The sequence below is a fragment of the Haplochromis burtoni genome, unplaced genomic scaffold (assembly GCF_018398535.1).
Source record: "Haplochromis burtoni strain Fernald_Lab_line unplaced genomic scaffold, NCSU_Asbu1 Contig_187, whole genome shotgun sequence".
Lineage (NCBI taxonomy): Eukaryota > Metazoa > Chordata > Actinopteri > Cichliformes > Cichlidae > Haplochromis > Haplochromis burtoni.
The window spans coordinates 431,196-450,439 of NW_024582548.1; the positions used below are offsets into that span (position 1 = coordinate 431,196).

The following is a 19,244-nucleotide window of genomic DNA, read 5'->3' on the forward strand; positions in this document are numbered from 1 at the left end:
AGTAATATCTAACAGTTCCCCAATGCATTTACAGCAGGTGTATCAGCAATAATGATGTCACTTTAGTGCTAACCCTATAAACTGAAAACTGTCTGTAAACCAAAACATGTTCAGTCTTAAATTTGAAACTTGACAAATGTCTAAAAAGCAATAGAAATGTAAATCATGCCCCTTTCCTGACTTGCATGCTTAAATGAAATCAGGTTTACACTCCCGTCAGATGAACAACGCTGCTGAATGATTTAAAAGTGGTCACTAAAGAATGCTTGAAATAATATTTAAAAGGTCAGTCCTGCTCTTAACTTGTACGCGTCATTAATCACATATTTCTCGAGGTTGTTTCTTTTTTTTCCCTCCCGCCGTGGGAACGGAAAGCAATCTGTGATGCCGATGTTGTGCCGACAGAGCTCCGATGACTCACGGTTTCAATCAGTAGCTTCTTGCTGGCCTCTCCGATGCTCTTGAGAGCCATGTCCACATCCTTCTGGCCAGGTAGACAGTTGACGCAGTTGTTTAGGGAATGAGACACAGCCTTCGCCACCTGAAACACACAGCAAACTGGGTTAGGAGGGTGGGCACAGGTGGACAAGCTAATCTAGAAATCCAAACTCAAAACGTTAATGAGCATAGCAATTATCCCCAAAAAGTGCCAGTTGTCCATAAGGCTGAAAAGGTTTTTGTCAGATGTAGTGAGACTGTTCAGCTGTCACGCCTCTGAAAACAAACATTTTTCACTTCAAACTGCTGCACTTTTTAATAGACTTATGGAGCAGGCCATTATTTTTATTTTAAAGGTTCATTTATTGTATAGTTGATTAGTTTATAGAATTTTTTTATTACATTCATTTGTTGTACTACTTTTATTTGTATATTTTATTTAAGCCGTTACTTATTTTCATAGACCTGAGTCTTAAGAAACTGTCTCATTCTGTCATGTTTCTTCATGGAAAATAACAGAATTTTTTTCCATCATAAATATCACATAGCGACCCCTGAAGCACACAACAACATGACATCTCAGTGAAGCAGTTCAAAGATAACAGAGAGGCTCGCACATCCAAAATTTATTTGTTTTACTAAACATTTCCAAAAGGTCTTAGATAACACTATTTGGTTATTCTAATATTCATTTTTCTCCATTGATACCACATCATTTATTCATTTTGAGTGGAAAACACCTGGGCAACGAGGTATAAATAATTAAAATACTTTGCAATAAATTGCCACCTGGTTTATTATAGAGCTACTTGCTAAATTTGACAGGTGTTCACTTGACTGCATCACCAAGCAGACGTAGATATCCTTCTAAACGTAAATATTCAACTAAACATATTAACCAAAAGAAAGAAAGGCTGATTAATAAATATATTAAACAAAAACAGAACCTGGTTTCATCTTTAAAAGTCACATCATGTAAATTCACAACATATTCAGTAAGATCTATTATTAAACTTCCTGTTCAATTCCTCCGTGAGTCCCAGGGGAAAAATATTACTTTTAACAGTGTATTTCATTTAGTTCATGATTGCTCAGGAGTTTATTTTGATGACTTTACTTTTAAGGCACAGGTGCCATAATCTGAAAGGAAGCCGAGGGCTGCACCGAGCCTTCCTGCCATCTGCAGTGTTGGACTCCATAACCTCGAGCAATTCTGAACCATCTCACCTGTGCCAGTCTCTGCTGGCTCTCAGCGTCTCCGGGGGAAATCAGTGCCTGCTTAGCCTCATGTATGAGAAGCGCAGAGCCCTCCATAACGTCACGGGCCGAGTCCAACATGGCAGCCGCGCCCTTGGGCTCCGTGGTGGAAGCAGCAACGCCACGGGCTGCTTGGGCGAGTGTTTTTAGAGCCTGAGCTGTCTCTCTGGCTGCTATTCCTACACGCACGATGATCAGAGGTAAGAGAGAGTACAAATGTAACTGACACAGAGGCATCACAGTGCGTTATTAAAGCTATGACACTTTGTGACAAGACAGTGTTCACTGTCATCTTCGAGTCATAAAAATTTGTAATGGCATTTGTTAAAGGCACAAAAAGTAATTCTTCTGTCTCGAGAAATGTGAAGCAACAAGCAACAAAACAAAGGTGCCATGAGGCTCTTTCCCCTCACAGACAGGAACCGACAATGAGAGTCTCATGAGAAATGTGACATCTCATCCACAACAAATTAGCTGGATAGGATAAAACAAATGGAATGAAACCATATTATGGTTCAGATAACAAGATTACTCAAGGGGGAGGAAAAAGGAAAAACGGGTTCCAGGTGATGGGTGCATTTCTCCTCTGGTTCTTTGGGCTGTGCTCTAACCGAGGATACTGTTAAAGCTAATGAAATCACCAGCGAGCCTTGTGTGTGCTACATTCTGGAGAGCAAAGCAAGAGAAAATAGCACAGGATGAACTTGAGAAAGGTCAAGACAACTAGTGACCATAAATTCAGCTCATTAAGGTGCGACATCAAGCTGCGGGTCTAGTTGGTTTATAATAAAGAAGTAGGCCTTCTTGAGGCAATAGATGAAAGGTTGTATGTGGTTTCCTAAAACGATAAAGATTTCTTCCTCTTGCCTCGGTTTGACGGTTTTTTTACTAGAATGATGTCAGCAGTACCAACCTGTGTAGTGTTCATTTCCTTGTGCAGCACAGGTGAGCAGCTGAGCCATAGAGGATCCCACAGACTTGGAGGTGCTTCCCAGATCCTGAGCACACTTCTCCAGCTAGAGAAAGGGGGGGGGGGAAGATAGCGGCTTTGTATTTTAGTAACTGAAAACAAAATATTAGTCTGCAAACTCGCTTCTGACATGCTCATGCACTGGCAGCATGAGCATGTCTGGAATCTAGTGCAGCTGAGTCCCGACTCTGCTTTATGGGGCTACAATGTTTCTTACCGATTCTCCAGGAAGAGGTTTTAGTTGGGCATTCACAGCAGTCATCTTGGCATCTTGTAGCTCACTTCTTAGGGTCTGGATGGCTGTAAGGGCAGAGTCTATCTCCATGGGGCCACAAGCTTCATGAGCCTAGAAACAAAAGCAAGTATATGGTATATGGTCAGTTACAGCTGTTTCACCTGTAAGCAATGATCTTTGAACAGAAATGAAGCTTTTTGTCTGTTCCTATGAGGTCTAAAATTTGTATATGATCCACAAAGGTAAAATATTTTCTTGCACATGCAATCTGCATGTCCAAAATCCAGTCATTTTGTGAATACTATGCATGCAAGAATAAATTCCTACATGCACACATGGGAATGCAAGAATTCCCGTGCGTGTCTATGCTCTACCTTCTGTGCAGACGTCCTCAGCTCCGCCAGGCAGGTGGCCAGGTTCTTGGCACACTGACCCAGTTGCATGGCTGCAGCCTGATCAGTCACCGTGGGAACAGATGACTTGGCCGAGGTCACCATCTTACTGCCAGGCTGCAGAGAGAGAGAGATGTGGGGGAAAAAAACCCCAAAAAAACATTCATTTAAATTTTTAATAAAATTGTATTTATTTAAATCGTATAGGGCTCAACGGAACGCTTTCCCTTAGAGAATCAAGCAACCAATGCACTGTGTAGTTCACAGACTTGGTGATATGTCTTCAAAGGGTATTATGTGGGGCTCTGAAACCCCAGCTAGGTATTTAACACATAATACCATCACACCAGCATTTCTGTAACCACCCGCTAACACCAAAAAGAGGTTACCGGCCTATTTTTAACGTCCCCACATGACAGAAGCACTATTTATACTTTTAGCCTGGTTTCCAATGTAGGACTGAAGTTACCCAGTACGAGTGCGGGCACATAAACTTTTAACAATCCCCACACCAGCAAAACAGGCAAACCAAAAGATCATAAAGGGCTGCACCTGTAAGAAGTTCTGGCTGGCAATAATGAGGGCCAACTGTGCACTCAGGTCCTCAGGTTTGGCCTGACTGCCACGGACTCCCTGGACAAGCTGTGGGATGTGATCTGCAACTGCCTACACACACAAACATGGAGACACATTACCATAAAGATATGAAAGAAACATAGTATGAAGCACAAAGTTTCAATGCAGTTCACATTAAAAAAAAAAAGCCCAAACCACCAAAAATAAATGGCACCCTGCTGTTAGCAACATCCCTCACCTTACAACTCTGCACCAGCTGCTGGTGAGCAGCTGTGTTCTTGTTGGAGGCGGCGGCGTTTTGAGCAGCGGCGATTGTCTGTGTGGCTGCAGCTGCAGCTTGCTTGGCAGCATTCTGAGGAATAATGACAAGACCCACACAAACGTCACATGTAGAATATGGTTTCGCAGTCACGGTGTCACACTCTCTTCACTCCTCTGCTTCTGGATGCTGAAATGGTAAATATGCTGCTAAATATGCAGCATAAAAGACTAATAATTAAGAGTGGGACTTGTGTTTCCATACATTTTCTTCCTATATTTAAAAAAAAAAAAAAAAGGCGTTATGTAAAAAGACTATGTACAAGGAAAGTGCATTTAAAAAATGAAATTAAATAAACAAAATCAGGTGAATTTTAGAAATCCTTCTGAACGAGCTCAACATTATTATTTGAGGCGATATTGAGTTGTGAGTCAAGCAACCTTAAGGCATACGAGCAACTTTCGATCCATTTCGATTGCACTTCTTTTCCCATTTCAGGCAAAAAGAAAGAAATAAACAAACTGAAGCAAATATTTAAAACCTGACATTTAAATGGTGAAAACAGCTTAGTAAACATCAAAATCTCATCTTCCCTAATCTTTGGTGCCTCATTTGAACTTTGTAGACGGTGACACAGTATCCTAATACTAATACAACTTTAGAGATGGTGACATTTAGAATTGGTGCTGGAGATAGCACGATATCACCTCTCAGGCTAAATTCAGGAAGAAATATCATCCGTCTGTGGTAGCTTATTCACTTGGGTCGATGTGCAACTGCTAATTTTGCTCTGCTGACCTCCAGTCTGTTGATCAGCTTCTTCTTGATGGCATTCTGAGCAGCAGCATTAGTGGCCACACGCAGCCCCTCTGCAGCCTCCCTCAGTCTCTGCTGCTGGTCTTCATTTTCTGGGTAGGCTGCTGCTCCCTGAGAACACACACACAGATAAGCATATACATGACAGATAGGCAAGGCAGGAAGAAATAATCTTAGAACGTCCAGTCCAGAGAAATCTTTGAAAATGACTTTCCCACTGCTCAACCTGATGCAAACAATCATTTCTTTGTAGACGGCTAAATGTCAGGAGCTGTTGTTTATTCATATCAAGAAGCTTTTCCATCTTCCTGTTTATACATACAGCAGTACATGTTTACTGGGTACTCGCACCTTCCCGTCTCCTGCTGTTGGAGAGAAAGCTCAGCCTTCTGCCATTAAGTTAATTAATGGGGAGCATCACCTGCAGCTACACAGAGAGGAAGGTGTGCATGACAACACATGTCATTAAAGAAATATTTAACCTCACTGATGCTACTGGCAGAAGTCACTGCAACCCAATATATCACGAGCACACAGACAAAAACAAAACTAATTTTGTGCTCCAAGAGCATTAATCAGAGTTAAAATGTTGTTAGCAACCGGTTTCGAGTCGGTGCAGTTTGCAGCTGTCATCAGCCTGTTGGCAACTGCTGACACCATTTAAATAGAGCAGCCAATTTGCATAATTATTAGAAAGTGATGTTTTCCACAGGGTGTAACAACACTTTGCAAGAAAGAATTCATCCTGGGGAACTAGTCTTTAAAATCCGAGATTGTTTAATAGCAGCATGGCACGCGAGTTTCAGCAAGTCAACAGTGCTCAAGCATCAGCATTGATTTTACAATTTGGAGCAAAAGAAATAAGCTAAATATGCTAAACCCGTTACCAAGGCAATGGTTGGCTAAGGTCTCAGCTTCCATTCACACGGATAAACATACAGCTGTGATGGTGATAAGTCTGGCATCAGACTCTACCAACCAGCTGGAGGGCATCATTTAATTTTCATGGTGGGAGTTGAGAGTTATTAATATCAGCGTGAGATTCTGTTGAAAGATAACGGGACCGATGTAGAAAGATAGCAGATAAATAATTTGGATAGAAGACGATGAGATAAGAGGCAAAGCTAAGCCTGACCTCAAAAGTCTGGGGAGAATGAATTTTGATGTCCAGGCAATTTTAATGTTGCTTTCATAAAAAAGTTATGAGGTAATAAGTAGATGAGAGAAAACTAAACAATATATTGCTTCAGACCAATTCTGTGACTTTTACACTTTAGTTGATTATTGTTTCTGTACTTCAAAGTAATTCCTAATCTCAACTATTGCTGTTTACCAGAGGAAGGTTTAAGGGAGCAGGATTTTCTTCATTTCATTTCAAAGTATAATTTGTTACTCAGTGAGCTCCAAAACTGCCTGAATGTTAGAAATTTTAGCAATATAAAAGTCACTATTCACACAACTCCAAGTGTCTATAAATCAACTAAACAAGGCCTAGATTTTTAATGTGTAATTTCAAAGTATTTAAAATAAAATAACTCTAACACACAAACTCTACAAGTACAAAAGAATGAGCAGTGTCACTAAACCACCAACGCTAATTCACAACATTAACCAACAACAATTCAATATGCAGCTTAACAAGAAGACCGACCCTGTAGATGTTGACTTTGAGAAAAGCATCCTAGAAATAAGGATCAAGAGGGCTTTTTTTCTTTTTAAATTGAAAAAGTTTTTAAGGTCATCTTTTATTAAAGAATTAGAACCGTGCCAACAAGACCAAGCAGAATAACCTCTCTCCCCTTTGTGTGAACACACACACCTACCTCCCTCTTGGGGTCTCTGGTTCTGCTTCTTTCCCCTCTGCTGTCACTATAAAGGTCATTTTATACATACCGGAGAAGCAAAGCCAAGCCCACTGGATCTTTACACAATCTTAAAAATGCCATTACTGAGATTAAAATGAAATCTTTAGCTCAGTTCAGTCTTTTTGGGGACAGAATAGGTATCAAAGCCAAATTCCAAAAAAGATAAACAGGCATGTTTTTGAAATTTTAGCCTAAGGAGAATTGGAAGATTGCTGGTTTGATACCTGGCTGCTCCACTCTGCATACTAAAGGGGCAAGATGATGAACCCTGAGTTGCCACTGATCCCTTGATCGCAGAGTGATTATTAGATGGAAAGCACTTAGATGCAAAAAAAAGTGCTGTGCGTAGGATAAAGTGTTTTGATTGCTCAAGTCGACTAAAAAAAAAGTCCATTCACCATTTAATAAATATGATTCTTACCTTTGCTGCCTCCACCATCCTCGCTGTGGCATCAGCCAACAATTTAGCAGCTGCCAGCAACTTCTTAGAATTGTCGACGTCGACCTCGGCTTCTGCATCGGACCTCATGGCATTCACCAAATCGGAGGTGGCCTGAGCCAAGACTCGAGCCTGACGCACCATCTCTCCTGAGAAATGCAGCGACGGATTAAAGAGGAGAGATGAGGGGAAACAGAGACATGGGTAAATGTAGAAGTCATACTAATAACAGGCTCCTTAAACCCCTCCTCGTGGAGTGGTTTTCTCAATGAATGGATTAAAATTATGTCAGTGAATGTTTCCCACTAATGTGATGTATAACCCTACAAATTATGAACAAGAGGTATTTTAAACACCAAGATGTACAACCACGCACTAGCAAAAGCAAAAAAGCAAAAATGGTTCAACAAAGTATGAAATTCTGGCTTAGGAGGAATAAAATAACACAAAAAAATAATACTGGCTTTGGAATTTTGTTCAATTTCAGGAGCCCAGTGATGGACTAAGGATCTATCCAGGGTGTACACAGCCTCTCCCAATGTCAGCTGGGACAGAATCGAGTCCCTTCCAAAAAAAGACCGGGTGGTTGCTTGTTTTTAAGAAACCTGTACTGGGTACTTTTAGATCTCTTTACTGCAAATGCTTCCAAGTTTACTGAATAATGAACAATTTGGATAACAGCATTTAAAATTTCTTTAACCACTTGCAATATTAGTCAAACCCTTTTCAACAACTGCTTTCTTTTGTACCGATTAGTGATAATGATGCAATAATGTTCCCATGCTGGCAAACCCTAGCAGAGGAGATAAACATTTTAACAAGACAGTATTGGTTTTTAATTTGAAATATTTTAATTTTCTATCAGTAAGACAACATAAAAGATTCCCTTCAGACATTTAAGCTCATATAAAATTTACACTGCTTTGAGCAATCTTTTTGTTTCTGTGGTTTTGCCACAAAAAAGCTCAATTAACTAAAAGGCAGAAATCTTTACAAAGATTCAAGTTTCACTAATACAAGCACGACTCCAACTACATTATTAAAAGAGATGCATATGAGGTATAAGCACTGCGATGAGTGAACATCAGCTTTTAAACAACATGTGATATTAGAAATCCTGCTTGCAGGTACACATGTTTTCAGGTGAGCTCAGGGAAACGTTCAAAAGAATCAGATAAAATCCCTCTGGTGTCAAAGTGGAAAGAAAAAAGCCCAACAGATGTAACATTGATCAAAAGACCTTTTTTGATGGAAATTTTAAACCCAAGAAAGTATAAGGTAAGATACAGAATTTTTAAGCTTCCTTATTGTGCATTCACTTGTATTACCACGGTCTGAAGTAATAAATATGACTGAGGTGTAACAAGGGCCCTTTAAAAGAGAGCCTGGTGGGAGAGAAAGAAAATATACAAACATGTTTCACTCTGTGTGGGTGAAGAGTTGTATTCTAACAAGATCTGGAGGACTTTATATCTCCCTTGTGACACACAAAGAAACAAGTGAATGTAAATATTACTAGCACATTTCAAACTTTCCTAGACTAAGACTAAGAATACAGACTAAAATAGGGCTGTGCGATATGACTATAATCTCATATCCCGATATTAAGACATCTATCGTCCGATAACGATATGAATCACAAAAATGTAACTTTTTCTGTAAATTCTGTGAATCTCGTGCAGCTCGACTTGCGGGAAGTGTTTCCAGCTGGGCGTCGTGTACCTGGAGTCGAGTGTTTTAACCGATGCATGAAACGATACATTTTTAGACATAAGTTGTAACGGCCGCCGTTTTCTTTGTGAGTATTTATTACACGGCGTGCTGCGGGGAAAATGCCTGTTCTAACGTTTGAGTCTAAGGTTTATTTTTTAGCACCTGACGGCTCTTTTTTGCTTCTCATCCGTAAACACTCGTCATCTTTCACGTGATTCAGTTTATTTTGAAAAGTCTCAACAGGATCTTGAGCTTTATTGTGAAAGGTTCATGTGGAACAAGCGGACACGCGGTGGTTTTACCGTCGTTGTTACTAACGACAACGCATAAAAACAAACGCTCGTCTGTCTGTAGTGTGGTTATATTAAATCTAAGAGAAAGAGAGAACTTTAAGAAATTAATATAGCCACCACAGTGACCATCAAAATAATGAAAAAATATTGCCGTAAACAGTTTATTTTGCGACACCACGAAACAAACGATAGCGTAAAATGAAACGATAGACGTTTTTATGTCTGTGAAGGTTCTCAGTCATCCAGGTCATCGTAGTCAAAAGAGCTTGTCAAGCTCTTTTGTCTATCCAAAAGCTCTTTTGACGATAGACGTTTTTATATCGTCATATCGAACAGCCCTAGACTAAAATATTTAAAAAATAAAAAATGATGAAAGAAATTATTGTTTATAATCTATGTGCCAAAGACACACACCCTAAAAGCTACTTTACGATAAGCCTCTGTAATTCATGTGAATGTCTAAGGTGATCCTTCAACCTGACACTACTGACAGAGCGACTCTTTTAATGCTCTTCACACTTTATCTTTTTTATACTGGGTGTGACATAACATACCGTCTTTGACAACCAGTTCAAAGGCGGCGTTTTCTGTCGTTCTTCTTTTATTTAGCTCTCAGAAGAATAAACAGCAATTTCTACTGTCAGGCCAATCACTTTGTCAGAGCTGACCTCTAGGCCCTGACATTCTCAGTGCATCTATATCCATCTATTGGTCTTTCTCTACTGTCAGGCTTGTTAAAATCACTGTCAGCTTTTCTCTGTGGACTCACAACGCCTGACAGGAGTCCATTCAAACCCAGCATCACATCAGTCTGTCAGAGGAGAAGACAGGAAGAGGCACAGATACACAAAAGCATCTACTCAGGGACTGCAAGCCTTAGAGATGTGGTAAGCCAGTTTTTTTTAAAAAAAAAAAAACCAACTACCACCACTGTAATAAAGTAGTCGACTAAAAAAAAAAAAACTTAGAAGAACAACAGGAGGAGCCCAACATTAGCACCACAAGAGGAGGCGGTAACAACTAATACAATAATGACGGCTGGTTTGGAGGAGGATGCAGCAAGACGAAGCACCCATCGGGGAAAAAAAGTGATAAGAAAACAACGACAACACATGACACCACGACAACAGAGAAGACACCAATCAGCAACTAGCTGTGAGCTTTGCCTACAAGCCAATGAATGTGTTTTAGTCATTGTTTCATTTCTTCGTGTTCATTTTCCCCCCTTCTCCAGATTATCAGCAATTACTTTCATAATACTTCTAAATTTGGATGATGGAAACAGGTCATCAGCAAGACAAAGACACATAACATGTTTACTTTATAACTGTCTCCGTTTTAGCATATTAGCATGCTGAGTTTTCTAAATGAGCACTTGACCCAGAGTTGAAGATGATCTGGTCACCCCACCAGTTCATCTGCCTCCATCCTCTTTTGTCACATCAGTCATGAATTTTCTTTGTGGTCTTTCTCTTTTCCTCGTGCCCAACAGCTCCATCTTCAATATCCTTTGTCCATTGTATCTGCACATGTCCAAACTGTCTCATGTCTTCAAACCACTAAACCTGCACAGTCTCTCTGATGTCCCCGTTTCTAACCCTGTCCATCCTGGTCAATCGCAACAACAATCTCAGCATCCACAAATCTGCCTCCTTTTTTTTTTTGTTTAAATCAGTGTCACTGTCTCCAAACCATCATAGCAGGTCTCACTACCACCTTGTAAACCTTCACCTGTCACAAATCACCCATGACGCTCACACTGTCCATTGCTTAGGATGACTGACCCCAGGTATTTAACTTGCTTCTTCACCTGTCCACTTGCCTCTCTTTCACACACTGGCTCTTACAGACTTTAATTCCTCTTCTATCTAGAGCATACTTGCACCTGCTTCCTACTCTTACTACAGAGCACAATGTCACCTGTGAGCATCAGAGTCCATGGAGACTCCTGCCTGCCCTCATCTGTCAACCTGCTCATCACCATCACAAACAAGAAGGGGCTCAGAGCGGATCCCTGATGTAATCTCACCACCACCTTGGACCCATCTGTCACGTCTAGCACATACCTCATCACTGTCTCACTGCCTCCTCATACATGCCCTACACCACACTCATATACAGCACTTGTCCGTCACTCCTGTCGTCCTCATACATTACCACCCTTCCTGACTTCAAGTGAGGAAGGGTGGCACTGTACATGCACTGAATGCACAGCATATTTCAGATTTTAAAATACTAGAAAATTCTCCTCAATTGGACTCACCAGCATCTCCCATTGAGCTGAAAATACTCTCAGTGACAGTCATAATGGTGTCCGTTGCCTGGTCATAGCGCCCAATCGGTTCTCCCCTTGAGGTGTACTGACGAACGTGTTGCAGGAGATCTCCTAAAGCCTGGCTAACCACGCTGGCTGCTGCACTCACCTTTAACACAAGAGATTCATTGTTTATTATTCCACCAGGCAGCAAAAGGTTTAGCGCAATGTTGATCTAAACTAAACCAAACTAACCTGCTTGAGAAGTTCGCCATCTTCTGTGGCTGAAAGGCAGGCCTGGACGCAGCTTTCCACCGAGCGGTCGACAAGCTTTCCAGCTTCAATTAACTGCTCTTGGCAAACTGGAGAACTGATAGTTGGGCTTACCACCTACGTCAACATAAAGATGAAAAAGAATATATATAATTACCTCTTTTGTGTGAGAAATGTAACACAAAAACATTTTATTTTAAATAAAAAGGCCTCAAATACAAACAGGAACCTGGAATAAATGAACCACTTTAACACTCTTTCATCATTAATTAAACAAAAAACCAAAGAACAGAGAAAACATAAATTTAAAAGGACTTCAGCATATGGCTGTCATCACGCTGATATGAACAGAGGTGAGGATTGGCTTTGTAAATGCAACTATTCAGATTAGGAGCCGGCAGGGCATTTAAACTAATTAGAGACATGTGGGCTGTACAATTACAGATGCACAAATATGATGAGGGCACAGGGTATTTATCAGTGCCTTAGCGTATACTGATTTTTTTTCCCCACTATAAAAATGGAAGTTTGCGCTGCAGAAAAAATGATAGGAGATTCTAATATTTGAGGAAATCATTTAGTTTTTATTAAATCTACAACACGGTTTGGTGATTATATCACAAAGAGGAAACCAAATGCAGTCTTTCCCAAGTGTTTTTCTTGTAAAATTGTAAGTGTAATATTCACATCCAAGACAAAATAAACGCCAAGAAAATCCCCATTATTCAATCATTATTTCTAAAAAACAAGCATCATATTTAATGTATCTCATGGAAATACTGCTTGATGCGAGCCATTTAGTATAGCTTTGAAAACTTCTGTCTGAAAAGATTACAGAAAAAACAAAATAAAACCGCAGGGCAATTTAAAAATGAATCCAGTACATAGTTTACACAACCAAGCACTGACACCGAGTGCTGTCTGACACCGAGTGCTGTCTGCAGCACATGTAGCTGAGAAGTATCACAACATTGCTGATGGCATTGCTTAAGTTTTTTGAAATAAACAATTAACCCATAATTTTCCATATTGTACACACAAAGAATTTTGTTGGATCTTCACTATAATATACACAATCTCTATCTGCTTGTTTATGAACTCCTCCTGCATGATTAATAGTTAAGCCAAACTTAGTACACAGGTACATCTTTGGCCCTTAAGGGTTCAAATAGGGTGCAAATAATTACATCATCATGTTGCCCAACAACCACCAACCAAACAATACTGTTGCATGGGCATGTACTAGTATATTAAAATCTGATCCAGTAAAAGGACTAGGATGTTACAATCCCTGACAAAGCATTGCTTTAAATGGAGAAAATCTTGGGGGATGGGTGTCATGAGGAAAAGCAGCCCAGAAACTTTACTCGCCGCACACATCGTTGTGTGCCTCAAGTTTCGTTCTTTTACCCAAGCTAATCTGCCAGTTTTCCTTGGTTAGGTTTAGGGATTAGAGATCTGATCTTAGTAGCTAAAAATTGGAAAACCTGTACCTGGCAGACTCTCTTTGTAAATCATTCAACATTTCCATGCTTTTGTCTTTCCTTTGTTACTCATGTTATAAGCTCCTTTAGCTAGCAAACCCAAAGCTACTGTCATTCAGAACATCAAATCTGACCTTAATATCCAGCATCTGCTTGACTCAGTTAAGGACAGAGTTATGGGGAGTGGTCACCAATAACATGCCAATTAGGTTGTTTTTTTAATGGATTAACTATATATGAACTTTATTATAAACATAATAAATGTAATCTTTTTCGCCAACACTTGCAGTCAAAGAAAATGACGCTTACAACTCACAACCTCCACTACTTTGTTGTATTAACTAAAAACAGGAAAGAAGTGGGAGTATTTATGTCTGTTGGTTTGGTCCAATATTAGTAATGCTGGATGTAAAATAAAACATTTTCTTCCATCGGCTGTGTGTGGGGAGAACACAGTGAAGAGTAAAGGAAAAACAAGTGATCTGTTTCACACACACACAAAAAGACTGAAAAAGTTACTGATCCACATGTCTAAAGAAGAAGAGACAGACAAGAAGATATCATAATTAATACTATTTCTGATGTTCAGCTGATTCAGGTATACCCTACATTAATTCTCTTCAGGCTGTAAGGGGGCAATCAACTCCCCAGGCTGTCTTTTTTCCCCCCATTTGGCTCACATAGTTTTAATTATGGAGCGTGGACAGTTTAAGCTAAACGCAATGAATTGTTGTCAGTGTCACAGAGGGCCGATGGAGCAATGGAAAAGATCTCTCAACCAGGAGTTAGATAGGAACTTCCGTGCTAAATCCCCTAACATTGAAGATCTATGTTTAGTTTATGGAATACATGCAGGAATATTAAAACAGCGGATGATATTTCAAAGTTGTATTCCTTAAAAGCCAGTACTGGTGTAGGCCCAAAAATGTAATATCGGTCAAGTTTAAAAAAAAAAAAAATGATTCATGCTTGTAACGACTGGTGAAGGAACAGAGCTCTTCACTTTCATTTCATATCACATCCAACAAATCATATTCTTGTACCTTGGCACATGCCACCAGCTGAGAGGTGGACAGGGCACACTGTGTGGCTGCAGCAATGACCCGGTTCTGAAGGACGGTGTCCTCTGCAACCTGGGCCACATTCTTGGCCTTCAGCACCAACATGGCTGCTGCATTGGCCACTGCTTTCGCCAGATTCATCAGGACATCCTGTAAAGCAACAAACATAGAAAAAAAAAAAAACGTGGAAATCCACCTCATTAGCAACATTATGTACCTGTACATATATAACATTTGATATAATAGCCATAAACAAATGGAAGAAATTGCAGCAGCAGCATCTTACAGTAGAAATGAACATTTAAACCAACACTATAGTGAAGCAAAAATCAGCGCAGGATTGTCTGCAGTTATATGCAACTAAATAAATCTCATCAAAGCTTCTGCCTCAATAATCCAATTAAACACACATACGCATTTAGCCACTCCACATCTGTTCAACTCATTAACTGAATTGTTGTAAAATGCAAAACAAGCAAAAAATGGAATGCGTTTAGGAAGGCAGGCTAAAGAAAAGCTTCATTGTTTCTAGATTAAAAGCTAGAAAATCCTTCAACTCAAACCAAAAACGTGGTCAAAATATGGAACAATATTTTGGTCTTTTTCCCCTGGATACAAAGCGATTTTGATTAAGTGAGTGGCAGTTCCAGAGCATTGACTTTTCTCTGAATGCACTGAGGTGATAAATGGCTGCAGTCTCACCTGAAACCTCTCGTCTGTCTCGTTCTCTCCAATCTGGCGCAGGAGGTCTCCGCTGGCCTGACCAATGCTGCCTGCTGCTGTCAGCACAGTCTGTCTTGGCTGCAGAAAACACACAGGATGTGAAACTGTATTTAAACACCCGGCAGCATTTTATATCTTGATTTGCGTGTTGTGTGCGTTGGATCAGTAGCATCTAAACTCAAATCTACAATTCACCTTTCCAACTATACGCATGCACAGTGATGCACACCTGTGTAAAGCTTAATGGCTTTCAGTTAAACACTGTACAGTACATAGATTATTTTTTTCAAACAAATTAACAACACATCCTTACATTAAAGTCCTTCAAACTAACTCCAAACTACGTGCCGATCAGCTCGCCTTCAATATCCCGTCTTTATTCAGATTCACCATAACAATTTAGTTAGTTAAAGCTGTCAAGCAGTGGAAGATGGTAATATAATTAGGTTAGTTCAGGACCAAGAGAGAAAATAGATTATTCAGAGACGATCCATTGTCTCATGGTAGAACTGCTCTGTGACCAATTTGATTAGCGTTTTTTAGGTTGCCCATTTGGACTGAAGAAAAAGCTCCACAGGCACATACACACAAAATCTGGCATTTAATGGAGTACAAATGGTGAAAAGTTTGCTTGATGCTTGGAATCCAGAGTGAGGACTCATTTTCACACATTCTCCATTTTTTATGCCTCTATCAATGTGGCTACCCCTCCTCCTCCCCCTCCTCCCTCTGGTCTCAACACAGTGTGCAAATTTGGTCCTCCCTTCATACTTTAGCTTCTATTCTAATACCTCCTTTATGTCCAGACCTTATTTGACTTTAAACCGACAACCAAAGCTGACCTTCCACATATTACATATGCAGTAGACGATATTAATGCATACACAATGCTCCTTTTTAGCTTAGTAGCCATCGGTTTTGCCGCAGTAATAGATATGGCACTAAAATGTAAAGTAAGCCTAAATACTGAAAGAGCTTAAATTGGTTTATTTTTATATTCTTAGAGTTTGGGGTGCTTTCGCTCACCTCTCCAGAGGCCGGCTCCACAGCCTTCAGCAGGTCAGATACGGCCCCTGCAAGTGTCCTGGCGGCCTTCATCAGGTCGTTGCCTCCTCCTACGTCGTCCTCCATGAGTGCAGCCAACAGCTTCACACCCTTTGACATTTCAGTCAGGTTGGAGGATATGGTGGTGATGGCGCAGCCCACTGCTGTGTAGTCTGTGTCAGTAGGATCGGCTAAATATGATTAAGAATGAACAGAAGAGAGGAGATCAGGAAAATATACTGTCTCAGAGAAGTGATTATAATAAAGGTACCCCAAAACGAAAGATTCACAGAGTCAGTCAGCTAACTATCAAAAGTATTTGCCTTTAACCAAGATTACAGACTTTGCATAATCACATAAGTCTATTTCAGCTGAGAGAAATAAGCACAAAAAAAAACAACAACAACCCTAAAAAATAGTGAAGAAATTGGGAACAATTCCCAAGAGCATTAAGCTGAAAAAAACCACACCAATAAATGATTTTCAACATGAAGTGGCAAGACTGGCACAAAGCCAGCCGACACCTTCACCAGCGCACATTCTCCAAACCACAGCAGGATATGAGAGAGCTATTAGACTTTATACAGGTTCTACAATGATGATAATGAACACCAGAGTGATGGAAAATGTCTCCTTTAAAGTCACTAATTGGCCAAATAATTTTAACTGCAAGAAAATAGCGCCGCTAACACTTCCTCGTAAAAGTGTGAGCACCACTACTTTACAGGCCTTATGTAGAATTCCCAAAATACCTAATTGTGTTTATTTTAAATAAATGTCAGCACTGAACAGTGTATGCCAGAGACACGCTCTACTATTAAGACTGAAATTAATTATATTTTTTCCTATAAGCTAGACTAAATCCACGCTTTCTTAGTGGACAAACTGATTCATGTTCTGAAGACGAAATTAATAAAGAAAAGCATTATCAGATTGTGCTGACTCCTGCCAGAGCCACTGACCAGCCGTGAGGTTGACAACAGAGGCTGTTCCTGCAGTGATGGCGTCGACTTGGGAGTGGATCTCGTGTTTTGACTCATCCATCTTGTTTTGGATCCACACCTTAGATGCCTAAACAGAGACCACAAATCATCACTGACACATGTAAAAATACTACAAACATGATTTTCAATAACACATCTCATAGACATATTACTACTATTACAATATCAGCATATATATTAGAGTTCAAGTGCAATGCAGGGTACCATGTCTTGTCCCAGTGGTGGAAGGTTGTCCACCTCCCCCAGGTCTATCTGGGCTTTCTGCACAGCTTGCATGCTGGTGTTGATGGTTCCCATCAGAGCTTGTTGTGCTGAGCTCTGCACATAAAGATAAAAACATGTCACCTTACACTGCGAATATTAGACTGATTCTTAAATTCACTAGTTAATGTGTGCAGCAGCATCGCTACAACCACCTCTTACACGTGCGGCTTTAACAGGGAAGAAAACTTTACAGGCATCATTACCAGTGGTGGCATGTGTCCACGGTGCATCTGACCCATTGTGATCTGCTGCTGAGGGGATGGCATGGTACCCATGCTAAGTGATTCTGCGCCGATTGAGCCAGAGCGGATCACCCCTGGCAGCGCCACAGAGCCGTGCTCCACCCGGCCCATACGGTTAAACTGCTGCTGAAGGATGGTGGACCTGCAAATATGATGCATGTAAAACATTAGTCTTCTCATACGTGCATTTGTGACTGTGCACAAAGCAGAAAGATACTGAAAAGTCTTTGCAATGTGTACATCTGGCAGACAAAGGTTTGTTTTGTTTTTCTGCAGATAAGGCCTTCCAGAGTTTGGCTTACTACGTCTTTGTAATATTAAAGACGATTGCCTACAGCCAGTGAACAAGTCTGGATAAAAGCGGGCGAAGGAGGAGAAAAAAAATACAATAACAATTGCAACAAATACTCTCTCGGTTGAAAACAGGAAAGCAATATCAACTGAGGCATGAAAGGAAAAGGACTTCAGTTACACGCCGAGAGTCCACTGTGGCTCGGTGAGCTAATATACATCTAATAAGGAAATGTTCAGACAGAGCCTTTGCCTGTCCGGTGCAGCAAAATTTCCTCACATAATGATTATCTTTCAGGATAAGGAAGTGAGGTTCTGCGAGATGGATGTCTGAGCTGTGGTCACAGGCGGCAGAGAGACGGAAATAAAGAAAGACTTAATCTTGTGCTTTGTTCAAATAATATGAGAACGCCTTGTACCGTGCTATTGTGCTCACAGTCAAAGCATCATCATACGACCGTTTATACTCAACATATATTTGAATACAACTGGGCTTAAATAAAGACTGCTGATTTATGCTAAACAGAGGCTACATTGCCACTTTTGTTCAGCAGGAATGCACATACTTTTTCGGGGATACAGACTCCTCGAGCATTGTTGACTCCTCGTCACCTTCTAATCCAAAGCGATCCTTGCTTTGCTTCTGCAGGAAACAAAATAACAGAACAAAAATTTGAGTGACACAGAATTGCACACTTGCACAGGTTCATGACAAATTAGGTCATTCAGAGTAGAATACAACTAAACCTTGAACACACCTGTGATGGATGGTATTCTAACCCCCAGAAAAAGGAGGGGACGACAGTTCTAATGCCTATAACAGTGATAGGTAATTGTGTTAACCATGGAACCTCGGCTGTTCACTCTAAGCTTTATTACCAGCTCCTGCTGTATACCGGTGCCACATCGCCTTTCCACATGTGCTTCTTTTTTATTTAAATGGAGCTGTATGACACAGTGGCTGGGCTGTGTCTAGTATCAACAGATGTGAGAATTCATTTGTCACAGGAAGATATTGATTCGCGAGGATTCATCAGCATCTCCAGAGATAAATGTCTCACCTTTTTGAGAATGATGTCGATGTAACCGGCAATGAGCTGGGAGATCTGTTCCCCTTCAGTGGTCTGTACAGAGTAGTAGCTCTCTTGGTATTCCCCAAAGTCCTACACACACACACACACACACACACCTTATACATGCATTTCATTGTGGATTGTAAGGAAAGTAACCACTGCAGAGTGCGCTGTGCAGGCTAAGGATTTACTGCAAGGATTAGAACACTGGTTGACATCAAAAAGCTGCAACATACAGAGAATTGGATTAAACCAACAGCAATCTTGGGGTAGACGTT

At 40.5% G+C, this 19,244-nt stretch overlaps 1 protein-coding gene across 4 annotated transcripts in view; it reads right to left on the reverse strand.

The window, feature by feature from the left end:
* The window catches only part of tln2a (talin 2a), a 97,073-nt gene that overhangs the window by 23,378 nt on the left and 54,451 nt on the right, over positions 1 to 19,244 (reverse strand). For all 4 annotated transcript variants that reach the window (XM_014337543.2, XM_005934561.2, XM_014337541.2 and 1 more), the window contains exons 12-30: positions 18,955 to 19,056; positions 18,460 to 18,536; positions 17,564 to 17,744; positions 17,301 to 17,414; positions 17,055 to 17,163; positions 16,075 to 16,283; positions 15,028 to 15,126; positions 14,308 to 14,475; positions 11,763 to 11,897; positions 11,517 to 11,676; positions 7,230 to 7,396; positions 4,926 to 5,054; positions 4,107 to 4,220; positions 3,845 to 3,958; positions 3,275 to 3,409; positions 2,883 to 3,011; positions 2,609 to 2,711; positions 1,666 to 1,874; positions 422 to 541 (exon numbers count right to left, since the gene is read on the reverse strand). In XM_014337543.2, the coding sequence (XP_014193029.1) occupies positions 422 to 541; positions 1,666 to 1,874; positions 2,609 to 2,711; positions 2,883 to 3,011; positions 3,275 to 3,409; positions 3,845 to 3,958; positions 4,107 to 4,220; positions 4,926 to 5,054; positions 7,230 to 7,396; positions 11,517 to 11,676; positions 11,763 to 11,897; positions 14,308 to 14,475; positions 15,028 to 15,126; positions 16,075 to 16,283; positions 17,055 to 17,163; positions 17,301 to 17,414; positions 17,564 to 17,744; positions 18,460 to 18,536; positions 18,955 to 19,056 (2,574 nt within the window). The remainder of the gene's footprint in view (positions 1 to 421; positions 542 to 1,665; positions 1,875 to 2,608; positions 2,712 to 2,882; positions 3,012 to 3,274; positions 3,410 to 3,844; positions 3,959 to 4,106; positions 4,221 to 4,925; positions 5,055 to 7,229; positions 7,397 to 11,516; positions 11,677 to 11,762; positions 11,898 to 14,307; positions 14,476 to 15,027; positions 15,127 to 16,074; positions 16,284 to 17,054; positions 17,164 to 17,300; positions 17,415 to 17,563; positions 17,745 to 18,459; positions 18,537 to 18,954; positions 19,057 to 19,244) is intronic.